Source organism: Tursiops truncatus, chromosome 11 (assembly GCF_011762595.2).
Source record: "Tursiops truncatus isolate mTurTru1 chromosome 11, mTurTru1.mat.Y, whole genome shotgun sequence".
Classification (NCBI taxonomy): Eukaryota; Metazoa; Chordata; class Mammalia; order Artiodactyla; family Delphinidae; genus Tursiops; species Tursiops truncatus.
Genome location: NC_047044.1, coordinates 17,490,413 through 17,503,099, shown reverse-complemented (window position 1 = coordinate 17,503,099; position 12,687 = coordinate 17,490,413). Strand labels below are relative to the sequence as shown.

Sequence of the window (12,687 nt, the reverse complement as noted above, 5' to 3'; positions counted from 1 at the left end):
CGCTCCGCCCCGGCGCTCGGGTCCCTCCCTCCGCCCGGCTCTCCGCAGGCGCCCTCCCCTCGCCGGGGGCTGTGAGTTGCATTTGGTAAAACCCAGCCCCGGAATATGTGGATCTTTGGAGCGCAATGAAGTAGCCTTTGGAGAGGAGGGAGGGGGCCCGTCCGACAGCCACAGCGGCCAGAAAAGCGGCAGCGGCGGCGGCACCACCACCGCTCGCCCCCCAGCCGCCCGGCCCGCCAGGAGGCAGCGGCGGCTGCTGGCGGGGGCGGAGGCGGCGGCGGAGAGGCGAGGAGGAGCAGCGGGAGGAGCAAGAGCGCGCAGCCGGCGGGTCCACGCATCTCAGCACTTCCAGAGCAACTCCGGCGCCTTCCACACCCCTGCCCGGGGCTGGGGGCTCCGAGAGCGGCCGTGAAGCCAACCCTATCTTCCCTGCGAACCCTGCCCAGCCCTGCCCTGCGCCTCCCGGGCTCCGCTCCGCGCGGCGGGTTTCCCGCTCCTGCGCTCCGGGCGCGCCTCCCGGACGCCCGGGTCCCCGCAGCCAGGACAAAGCCATGAAGCCGGGGCTGCTGGAAGTGATGAGGATGAACAGAATTTGCCGGATGGTGCTGGCCACTTGCTTGGGATCCTTTATCCTGGTTATCTTCTATTTCCAAAGTATGTTGCACCCAGGTAGGGGGCGCGTTAGCGTGGTTTTGTTGGCTATTTTCTGCTCTCTCGCGCTTTTGCTCCCTCGCTCGCTCCGCCTGGTTTCTGCCTCTTCCAACCTTACCTCTTCTCTATGGGCCACCTCGGGGTTCCTTGCTGACCGAGTCGGCCCGGATACCCGAGTCGGATGAGGAGGAGGAGGAAGGATGTGCTCTCTGTTCTTCGTCCTCCCGGCTCCAGGCTGGAGGATGAGACCCGAGGGGCGGTAGTTTTGTTTTGTTTTGTTTTCTTCTTTGTGTCTCTTGTCCGTCTGTCTGCGAGGTAGCAGGGCAAGGTAGAGGTTGCGGGAAGCTGCCGAGGGTGGAGGGTCGGTTTGAAGAGAACGAAACTCCCTCCCGGCTTCTGCCGAGGTCCGAGAATGAAAGAGGCGCCGGGAGCCAGCCGCCCGGCGCCCCAGCGCGCTGCCTCTTCCTGGTTGGGGGGGCCGGGGGCGAAGGGTGCGCGCCCCGGCGAGGTTGCCAGTCCCCGCCGCGAGCTGGGGAGCCCGGGGCTAGGCTCCCACGTGTCCGGGGCTCGGCACCGCGCTGAGCAGGTGTAGGGAGAGGTTGGGTGCCCGGCACTGCCCCTCCACCAGGCTGTGGATGGGGTCCGGCGCCAGCTGTTTGCCCCGGGGTTCGGCTCCAGCTCCGCCTTGACCTTGCGGCTTGTGCCCCGGGGCCTGCTCCCGCCCCGCAACCCCGCTCCCGACCCTGTGCTGCGGGATTCAGAGCTCCCGGGTCGCGCCCGCCACCGCAGTTTGGGAGGAAACTTTGGTCGGGTCCTGGACTGACCGTCAGGTTGCATCCCCCCTCCTGCGTTCCGAGCATCCGGAGCCCCGCCGGGCCGTGTGGGAATGAGCCCCCTCCCCGCAGTCCCCGGTGGCTTAGACAAGTTCCACACCTGAAATCTGGATTCGGGGAGGGACAAGGCTTGCCCCTTCCGAGGGGCGCGAAGGAAAGTTTGAGACCTGGGGAGGGAGGGACGACCTCGACCGTGGCGGCCCCGGGTTCGCAGCTCCGCTCTGGAGCCCAACAGGTAAAACCTTACAAAGAAGCTTCCGGGGTAACGGGAGTCTCCCCGTGGAGCCATGGTCCTCCACCCCTAGCCCCCAGCAGGCTCCCAGTGGGCCACATCGGCTCCCAGATCCATTTTTCACGCCTCCGAGTTGCCTTTCTCAGTATAGTCACAGCAGTAACTTGCTTTTATAATTGCAAGGGAGGGAGGTGCAAACACATTTCCTTACAGGGCTGTAGGGTTGGTGTTTTCTTTTTGCCTCCTGCATTCTTCTTTCAGTGTGTATCTAACCCAGACGCAGCCCCGAATTCCTCTAGCCTGCATTTGGATCGACAGCATAAAGCTGTTCTTTCCGTCAAACAGACAGGGCTGCCCGGTGCGGGATTCCTTGACAGCTCAGGGCAGAATGGCCCCTCTGCCCCGCTGGGCCTGGAGCAGTTGTTATGGCGGCCACTTTGCCAAGAATATGGTCGTATGGCCTGGCACTACCACATGTAACCTCAGGACACCAAGCCAGCCTTGTAAAGGGTGGCTTTTGTTTGCAGCTGGGTATTTTTAGTTTCATGTCAGCAAACTACAGCGGTGTTTGTCTCCTCACCCAAACCGGTGGTTGTGAAACTTCTAAGGGAATTTAAAAATGGACCTGGCTTGCCTGCCGGCCGCCAGGCGATGGTTGCGATGGGCAGGACCAGACAGACAGCGCCATCCCGGGCCAGACTCCCCCGGGGAGGGGCGGGGGGTGGGGCTGGGGACTGGGTGGTGTACGAATACACTGGGGCTCCAGCAGTTTAAACAAAGGGCCGAATGATTTGGTCTAGACACTACAGATGTGTTCAGGCCACTTACAGTTTTGCCTGGACCGAACATGCCGGGTAATTCTCTGCAGAAACGCCTGGAACAGGGATGAATATTAGTCTCTGGCAGGAATGTACTTTAACTTCTCTCTACCTGTTAGCTGTCCGGTGAGATACTAACTAGAAAGACTACTACTATCCATGGTTTTCATGCATCCTGGGCTTTTCTTATCCTCTGTGAGAATTAGGAAAATAACTGTCTAGCTGGAGATACCAGGAAGAAATTTCCAACTTGTAATTTGCACTTTGTGAAAATTTCCAGCTCCAGTTGGAACATTAAGTTGACTTGAAAGCAGTGGTGTTAGCTCCTTTCAGTCTGGCCTTTTGGAACCAGGGACAGAACCTTTTCCAAGGCTATGCTGATAAGGATCCTCTGTCTTTGATCCTCTGCTCTCAACCTTGGCTTCCCTTCCTGGTTCCGCTTCCTCCCCAAAAAATAGCATTTGTTGATTATTTGTGTCTATATGAACATGTTCTTCTGATACTTCCCCCAGTCCATAGCAAAGACTACTTTCAATACATTCTACTGAATGTAGAACTGCAGGTAATTCAATTGAAAGGTTTCCTTATTCTTTTTTTCTTTTTTTGGCCACGTGACAGGCCTGTGGGATCTTAGTTCCCCAACCAGGGAATGGAACCTGCGCCCCCTGCAGTGGAAGCGTGGAATCGTAACCACGGGACCGCCAGGGAAGTCCCGAAAGGTCTTCCTTGTTTTGAATTACATATGGTTCCATGAAAACTCCATGTCAATGTCAATGGGACATAAAAATATGCTTTGAAATTCATATTAAACATTTACCCCCCCATTTTATTAAACTACACTGTTGATGACAGCTGATGCTATATCTTTTTCCTACCGCTTTGAATTTCCTTAAAAGTTAGCTAATCTTTGCTTCTCCGAAGGATTTAGGTAATGATAGCTGATCCTTTAGCCTGGCTCTGCAGTTTCCGTTTCTCCAGATCACCCAGGGAGAGGCAGAAGGGACCACAGCGTGGCACAGATTGTGTTGCTAAAAATTTGGAGCCCTCTGGCAGGAGGGCTATTTCTATTTCTATCTGAAATAGAAAAGTAGTATTCAAAAAAGAAATGGATTCCTGGCTTCGTCGATGGGTAGAGAATACCTGGAATGTGTGAGGAGGGAGAGAAAGAATACAAGGAGACAGCTGGCAGGGGGGCGCTGGCTGTCTCTCCCTCTGATTCTAATCTAGGGTTCATTGTCTTTTGTACTTTTTTTTTTTTTTTTTTTTTGCGGTACGCCGGCCTCTCACTGCTGCGGCCTCTCCCACCCCGGAGCACAGCCTCCGGACGCGCAGGCTCAGCGGCCATGGCTGACGGGACCAGCCGCTCCGCGGCATGTGGGATCTTCCCGGACCGGGGCACAAACCCGTGTCCCCTGCATCGGCAGGCGGACCCCCAACCACTGTGCCATCAGGGAAGCCCCTGTACTTTTCTAATATATAAACTTGAGAAATTGATCTTTAATTTGGTTGGAGGGTTCAGCAGAAGTGGGCCTTGTCGGTAAAGGCAGTTTTCTTTAGAGCTTTGACACACTGAGTTAATAGTCTTAGGGCAGGGACTGGGTTTTAGGCCCCATTCTAACCCCAGTGTTTGGCACAGTGCCTGGTACATAGTAGTTTCTCAATAAAATATTTGCTGGATGAATGCATGAAGTGGCTAGACTCTAGGAGACCTGCTTCTCCAGTTTCTGGGAAGGTTACATTAAACCTTGCCAAGAATACCTAGTCAGTAAGTCTGTCTCTCTAGGAGGGGTGTGGAACACAGGGGACAAGGTCTGGACACTTCTCTGCCCTCCTGGCCTCTGAGATCCCCCGAGTCATGCATCAGGTTTAAGCTCATCATGCACCAGACAGGAGCATTCCCCATGGCCTAGATTTGCTGCCCTGAAGTGTGAGGCAGTGAGACACTGCTTGGGTGTCCTGGGTACTGGGGAGGCTTGGCCTTATTTAGCCCCTGACCTACAGAAACCCATCTGCAGGGGATACCTTCTGTGGGCGTGAACCGTTCCTGATGTTGGTGAGAATGGAGCTCCATGCCTGTGGTTTCTGCACAGGTTTGAGTCCATCAGCGATCATGTCCTGTGAAAGTGCCTCCTGAGCATTGACGTGGCTTGCATACCTGCCGAGACCATACCTGCCCCAGACGGCTGGCCTCTGATGGAGCTGTGTCGGGCCAGGCAGAGCTGAGAGGCCGCCAGGCTGCATTTGTGAAGACAGATCCTCTGAACCTTCCCTCTGTGTTACTCCGTAGGGTTGTGGTTTTGTTTGAAAGCTGTTCATAGGAGAGAAACCTGTGGAGAAAGCCTTTTTTTCTCTCTTGCTCTTCCTCTCTCTTTTTTTTTTTTTCCTTTTGTGATATGTTTACTTTCACTGTCGCCTGGGATTTCTTTGCCTTGCTTGAATGTATTGAAAGATTATACCCTTTATTTAAAGAGTTCTTGGGTTACCCCTTTGTAGTTCACTTGATTAGATTGGATGTGAAATGCTCTTGTGTTATAATTTTAATTTAATTATAAACGTAATATGTGCTCATTTGAGAAAATTTAGGAAGTACAGAAGAAAAACAATCATTCATTAAACTACGACCCAGAGGCAATGGGTACTTTTTTTCTGTATATTATAGAATATATATATTAAAAAAAATTTGACATCACATCCTGGATTTTGTACCTTGTTTGATAGATAATATGTATTTTAGACAAATACATCATTATGGTCATTATGGTGACTAATTATTAAGTTTAAAGACAGAAAATTTAACCACAAACTTTTAAATTTATAGAGTTGCATATACCTCTCACCTTCCATCCCCACCCCTTTGCAGGATGTCAGTCTGGTATCATGCCTTTTTTTCCCCCCCCCTGCATGTATTTCATTTTAAAGAATCTTTTTGCTGATACATGAAATGAATTTGGAGTTATACCAGTTCATAGGGACTGTTCTTTTATATCTGACATTTTTATCCTTTGAAAAGATGTCAAGAAGGTCTCAGATATGACGCTGTTTTAAATCCTGGAAACAGCATTAAATGACTGAAAGATAAGATGTTTCTAGCATGGGGGTCTCCCCTTGGTGGTTTAAATGTTTGTACCTCAATGGGGAGTTTCATAGTTGCACAAAGATAAGACAGATACACTTAGGCAGTTTCCTTCCACAGTAATAGCCGCTGTCCAGGAGTCCTCATTTCGTTGCCTCTGAAATAAAAGTGGTGATTGGGCACGGGAAGGAGAGCGGTTGGGGTATTTCTGATGGGTGAGGGGTGGGAGAATCCGCCCTCCAGCAGAGGCTGCTGTTTGTATTTATCTGGGTGAAGAGTCATTTTGCTTATGACGAGCTCTGTGGGCAACAGCCATTTAAAAACAGGAAATCAAAGGCTTACAAGCACGGGTACCACCCTTTCCCTTCTTAAATCCACCAAAAGGACAAAGCTCTTCTTAATCTGGGGACGGTGAGTGGAAAGACTTCCATGAAAGTCACGGCCGCTTGTAAGGTCAGAGTCTGAGACGAAACAGAAGTTGTTTTACATACTCATTTTCGCTTTTTAGTTTTTCTTCTCTTGACTTTTGAGACCCCATCTTTATCACAGGTGAAGAGGGAGGCAGTTCTGCGTCTGAGATCATTGAATAATCTGATCTGTCCGTTAAAAATTCCTGGAATTTGTAATTTGATGCATCTCACACCAGATGTGATTGATCAGAAAGTGAGAGCAGAGTTGCCCTTTCCTTTTCTCTCTCTGTCTCCTCTACTCTGTGTGGGGTATTGCTCTAGGCACTGGGGATACAATGAAACATTATTTTTGCCCTCATGAAACTTACATTCTAGTGGGATAGGCAGCCTTTAAGGAAATGTAGAAGTCGCATAGGTGCCACGTCAGATGGTGTGAAGAGAGAAAAACAAAGCAGGGGAGGTGAATGAGGGATGTGAGAGGCCAGGCTTGCAATTTAATACAGAGGTCGTTGCGGGATGTCGCTGACAAGACGACTGGACCATAGAGACGGGGAGGAAGTGAAGGAGCTGGCCACGTGTCCGCCCAGTCCCAGGCAGAATGTTCCGGGCAGAGAGCAGCACAGGTCTGTGCCATGCGGCAGCATGGTGCCTGACAGGCAGCTCTGAGTGTCTGGAGCAGAGGGAGGAAGGAGCTAAGACTAGGAGGTGGAGAGAGACTGTGTGCGTGGGCCTTGGCCTTGGCCGTGACTGGGGACAGCATGGGAAGCCCTGGGAGAGTTTGGGCCGAGGATTCTTGGGGGAGGGGGCACAACAGGGGTGGACGAGCTGAGGCCTCTTGCGTGTGCTTCTGTGTTTATCTTCAGCAGCCCTTGGGTGCACTTGGGTGAAGTGGTTACCATGTAAACCCCACTTCCCCTCCACTCCCGCCCCCCAAACTAGACCACCCCCATTGTCAATTTTTTAAAGCAGTAATGTACAAATCAGAAAAAAAAAAAAAAGATTTGACAGGAATTTTAACTGCGCTTGTGCTGGGAAATTCTTAAAATGTTCAGGGTGTGATTCACGGCTTTCCTAGTTAAGAACAGCCATCAACAGCCCCTGACTTATGGAAGCACTCAGGAAAAGTAGAGATTGAATGGACTGATGATTTGGGAGCGAAAGACCCAGGTCCTAGTGTGGGCATTCCCCTCTCCGCCTAACCCTATGCATCAGTATATTTTATCAATTCTGAAACACTCCTTTTTTCCCCACGTTTTCCTTTTTATGAAATTTGATGTGTTGTAATTGATAGTATCTTAGTACTGTGCTGACCTTTGACGGAGAGCCTTTTATTTTCTCGGAAGAACATGAAATGACAGTGTCTTACAGTTGATGGCTTCAGACCCACCTCTGTAAATTGTGAAAGTACTTTTTGTAAACCATGGTGCACTCCGTAACCTCAGTAAGGTGATGAAAAACGGCACTCAGGCTGCAACTGAGGGCCTGGAGGTACCTGATAAGCCCTGATCACCTGCTTCATACAGGCTTTGCCGGCATGCAGGCCTCTGAGTCTTTTCTGCTGTGCTTGGGAAATTTGCACCTATTTTCAGAGCCTCAGGGCTTGCAGTTAGCATCTCTCTCTGGTTAACTGATGAGGTTGGTAAGAGTCAGAATGGGGACGCGGGGGAGTGAGTTATTTCACGTGGAGCTCAAACCTGGAAGTTCACAGAGAAATAGGCATCGTGATGTTTCTTGAGGAAAATGTCACCGATGTGGATATTTACTTTCTTTCCAGGCCACTGAACTCCCATGGCCTTCGTCATTTCTCTTCTCTAGCCCTTTTAGAAATGGGTGGTAATTGTTTGTTTACTTGTACATCTCCACATTTTGAGGAACGTTTACCAGGTTCCTCTTTATAGCCTCCAAGGTTGGCCCAGACGTGCTTAGGAAACATTTAAAGTGTAAATAAGTGATTGGCAAAGACGTCTCTTCTGCCCCCTTGCCCACCTCACCAATATGCATACGGCCCAGAGGGAAGAGCCAGGTTGGTTTGCTGTATCCAGATAGCTTCTGGTGCGGTCTGTTTTATTTGTCTCCCAAACCTCTTTGCTCCTGGTTTGCTAGGATTCAGTCAGGCTTCGGGGCGGGAACTAGAAAGCCGTCTAGGTATTTTAAGCGGAAAAGTATTTAACGGAGGGAATCTGGTCCTTACCAAATTGTTGGGAAGGCTGGAGACATAGGGCCGTCGGCTGGACCTCCATGAATGAGTCTCAGCTAATAGTAACAGTATATGTAATAACATATGGGCAAACATATATTGGCATGGCTGCTCAAAAAAACTGACCTACTAAGTGTGCTACCACCTCTGAGACTGTCTCTGGAACTACTGAATCCAAGAACAAACTAACGACACTGAGAACCTGGGATCAGAGATCTCAATTCCAGAATCGGTATGCTTCCCCACTGCAGCCACCTCTCGACACCCAGAAAGCCAGAGAGTGGTCCCTTCCATGCTGCTGTAGAAAAAACCCTCACACCCCCATCACCGGGAGGGTGGAAACAACCCAAAAGGCAGGAAGGTGGCCTCTTACTCATGGCCTCTTTCTAAATCTGAAGTGAGTGCTTCTATCTGGGGGAGTCAAACTCACATTCAGAGCCCTAGCTTCAGGGAAGCCTGGGGACCACAGCTTTTAAATCAGTAGCCTCTGCGGTATAGAAAGACCTTCTGGAAGGGGGTGGAATGGATGGTGAGCCGACATCCGGAGTACTCACCACACCCTATGGGTAAAACGTATGTGAGCAGCCATCCCCCACATATGTTGTTTATAGCAAGTGTATACATATCACTCCCATTATCTAAATAGGTAGGATAAGGATATTTCTAAGTTTCTAACAATAGTGATCGTAAATCCACATGTTCATCACCATCTGGGAAGTTCTGTTATCTAACTCCCAGTCAACTCCAAGTCTCTCATCCTTTTTCTTTCTTTCTTTTTTTTTTGCGGTACGCGGGCCTCTCACTGTTGTGGCGTCTCCCGTTGCGGAGCACAGCCTCCGGACGCGCAGGCTCGGCAGCCATGGCTCACGGGCCCAGCCGCTCCGCACCATGTGGGATCTTCCCGGACCGGGGCACGAACCCACGTCCCCTGCATCGGCAGGCGGACTCTCAGCCACTGCCCCACCAGGGAAGCCCTCTCATCCTTTTTGCCTTGTGATACGGCGTACAAGACTCCGGGAGAGAGAGGGATGCCATTTTCCTGTGTATGTGCGTTATGAGTATTATCTCCAAGCTGTAGTTTCTTTCTTTTCCTTTTTTTTTTTTTTAATTTGGCCACGCCGAGCGGCTCGCGGGAGCTTAGTTCCTTGATCAGGGATTGAACCTGCGCCCCGGCAGTGAAAGCACCGCGTCCTAACCACTGGACTGCCAGGGAACGCCCTCCAGGCTGTAGTTTCTTGACTGGGATCTCTTTAAGCTTCTGTTCCGTTTTATGAGGATTAGTTTAGGTGGAAGTAGATAATATCTGTCAATCCACTTATGATGCAGTTGTAAATGGTGATTCATCACAATATGCTGAGAGCAGTGGGATGACTGAGTTCCTTTGTCCTTCTTCCTTCTCCCTCCTCAGATGCCTGAGTTTCATAAATGGCACGTAACTTGGTATGACACGTTAGATGGGGGTGTTTGTTTCGATTAATATTTAACATGAATTCATATTTTTAACATTAAATTTCTTTTTCTAGAGTCAATGAATATGGAAAACTCATATTTTTAACATTAAATTTTTTTTTCTAGAGTCAATGAAAATGTTTCCTTCCCAGGCCCCTTTGCGCTAGATCGAATGTCCCCCGGACTTTGGGACCCCAGGTGCAAACTGGTCTTGAATATAGTTGCTGATTGTCAGACCTGCCACAGTCAAGTCTGGGTAATACCGTGCTCACCTGGAGCTCGTTCTGGCAGTGGTGAGTCCGAGTTCGGCTTTGGATACATAGTATGGGCAGGAATGATATTTCCAGTATCCCTGGAGTTCAGGTCCCACTCAGATAGGTATGGATAGAAATAAAGAAACTCGGTAATGTAAGCGTTGAAATCCTGATCAAGCTCTGGCTTGAGCGCTTATCTAAAAAGCATTGTGAAAAAAACCCCACAAAGACAACGCCAGTGCAGTGGGCTGGTGGATGGGTTTCTGTTGGAAACTGTTAACTTCACAGGATCCCAGAAGAGGGAGGACACAAAGGCCCCTCTAAGGTAGTGTTGTAACACTTTACATTTCTTAATGGTTGACGTATTTTACCTTCAATACTGTTGTTCATGACCGTTCACTATGGTGAAAAAAAGCACAGAATTGGCGGCCCAGGACCAGCGTTCAGGCCCTGGCTCTCCACTGTATCCATTCGACATCACTCAAGATATTTTTGTTGAATGCTTGTTAAGACTTAGGCTCTGTGCTCGGTGCTGGAGATACAGCAGGGACCCGAACAGACATGGTTCATGTCCTCATGGTACCTTCAGTGGACGGAGACGTAAACAAATGCATGTTTAAACCATAGAGTATGTTTGATGGTGACAAGTGCTGCAGAGAAAAAATAAAGCCGGGAGGGGGGAAGTGAAACGGAAGCAGTGAGGGGGCTGCACTTTTAAATGGAGCGGTCAGGGGAGGCTCCCTGAGAAGGGGGTTTTAAGATCGAAGGAGGTGAGGGTATAAGGGGGATGAGCTGACAAAGAAATTCAGATATCTATTGGGTATTATTTCCTGGAGGCTGACGTGGGTCAGGTGCTTAACATGTATTATTCCTTACAGGAATCTTACAAGGTTCACCTATTATAATCACCGTTTTACAAGGCGAGGTGGGGAGACTGAGGTCACACAGAGAGGAACCGATGACACGAGAGTTAAACCATGGCTGTCTGACTGTTGCTCTGAAGGTCTCGTAGGGGCTGTCAGATGGGGGCTCCCCGCTGGCCCCCACATTTGGAAATGTGTCTCGCCGTGCTTGTTTGTCCCAAGAATTGAGGACATCAATTTAGTGGGCAGGGCCAAGGGATGCTAGACATCTCGCACAGGGTGGGATCTTTGTGCCCATCAGATAGATAGTCATCCTAACCAAGGGCCAATGATACTCCTCCTGGAGAAATACCTCAAGACCCTACACGCTTCAGCGACATCTGCTGTAGTACCTGGCCACACTCGATGACTTGGGAGGGTGCCCGGCTCATTGTAGGGGCTTAATAATTGATTGAATACAAGTCACAAACGCAAGAGATTTGCTCTCCTCGTTTGCCAAGGGAAGGTAGTAATATTATCTCTCTTCCGCGGTGGTGGTGAGGATTAAATGAGAAATGAGATGTGAAAATACATTGAAAATGGACGCAAAACCAGTGTATGCATGTTGTTAAAATAAATGCACTGTGTTTCCTCATTCTAAGATTTTAATCTTTGTGTTGACAACAACGCTGTTGTGTTTCATTCTGCTGGAATCCTGAGCAAATGTTTTAATGTTTATCCGTTTCGTAGGTGTGACCTACCCTGTGAGGTTTACCAAAAGAGTCCTCCGTCTAGGCTCCTATGATATCGTCTTTCTGGATGCCCTGACCCTCCATCTGCTGTGCTGTCGCACCTCCCATGCCAAGGCCAAAGCTTAGCTGTGCCTCTGTGTAGTGTTTTGCAAAAGCTGAGTTTATCTGGTGAAAAATCAGCTTGCAGTTCCATGCTGAATGCAAAGGCCATAGCTTCCCCACCACCGCCCCCAATTATGCACATAAATTACCCCTCAGGTTCCCGTTAGCTTTAAGAAGTGGCACTTGAAAAAATACAACACAGGGCACCCGTCAGTGCCATTTCTGCAGCGGAACTCTGAGGAGGATGAAAGTCGTTTCCGAAGAATAGCTATTGAGGAATGGCAGCCCTTACAGGAGCCGTGGTTGGGTGCATCGCACAGGCCGGGACCGACTGGCCTTGGTCTCCGCATTTGAGCCTGTGGTATGCGGAAGAGGACTTTCTGAGTTCTTCTTGCACAGGGGCCAGTCACCCACCCCCCCTTAACTGCAGGCCTGGTGGGGCTTCCTCTGCTGGCTGGCACTCGTAGCAGGGGCAGAGGCCCATTTCTGCCCGTCATCACCAGAGCAGGTACTGAAATTTAGTCGAAAGACTGTAATCCTGGTTTGCGTGAGGCCCAGGGTTCTTCAGCCTGAGACACAGGGCCTATCTGATGCTCTTCCGCTCCACCTCCGGCCCCTCAGGCCGTTCCTGCTGGGCTTAGGGAGGGTGGGCGTCTGTCAGTGCTCCCAGTTCTTTACAAGAACTTTTATCTTTTTTTTTTTTTTTGGCGGTATGCGAGCCTCTCGCCGTTGTGGCCTCTCCCGCCGCGGAGCACAGGCTCCGGACGCGCAGGCTCAGCGGCCATGGCTCACGGGCGTAGCCGCTCCGCGGCGTGTGGGATCCTCCCGGACCAGGGCATGAACCCACGTCCCCTGCATCGGCAGGCGGACCCCCGACCGCTGCGCCACCAGGGAAGCCCCGAACTTTATCTTTTTAAGCACGTGGCGCTCTGGATGAACTTCCCACCTCATCTAACTGATTTAGACCAGTGGTTCTCAACCGGGGACAATTTTGCTCCCTTCTCCTCCCCAGTGCAGGGACAGTCGGCAGTGTCTGGAGACAATTTGGTTGTCACAGCTGGGGAGGTGGGTCCT

At 50.5% G+C, this 12,687-nt stretch overlaps 1 protein-coding gene across 4 annotated transcripts in view; it reads left to right on the top strand.

Moving 5' to 3' along the window:
* The first annotated feature begins 54 nt into the window (after positions 1-54).
* The window catches only part of CHST11 (carbohydrate sulfotransferase 11), a 286,833-nt gene continuing 274,200 nt past the window's right edge, over positions 55-12,687 (top strand). Inside the window, exon 1 of one of the 4 annotated variants that reach the window (XM_019918580.3) lies at positions 55-654. In XM_019918580.3, coding sequence (XP_019774139.1) covers positions 552-654 — 103 coding nt within the window. In that variant the 5' untranslated portion in view covers positions 55-551. Of the gene's footprint in view, positions 670-12,687 lie in introns of all 4 variants that reach the window. The other 3 variants (XM_019918579.3, XM_019918581.3, XM_019918582.3) reach the window with 3 other exon arrangements.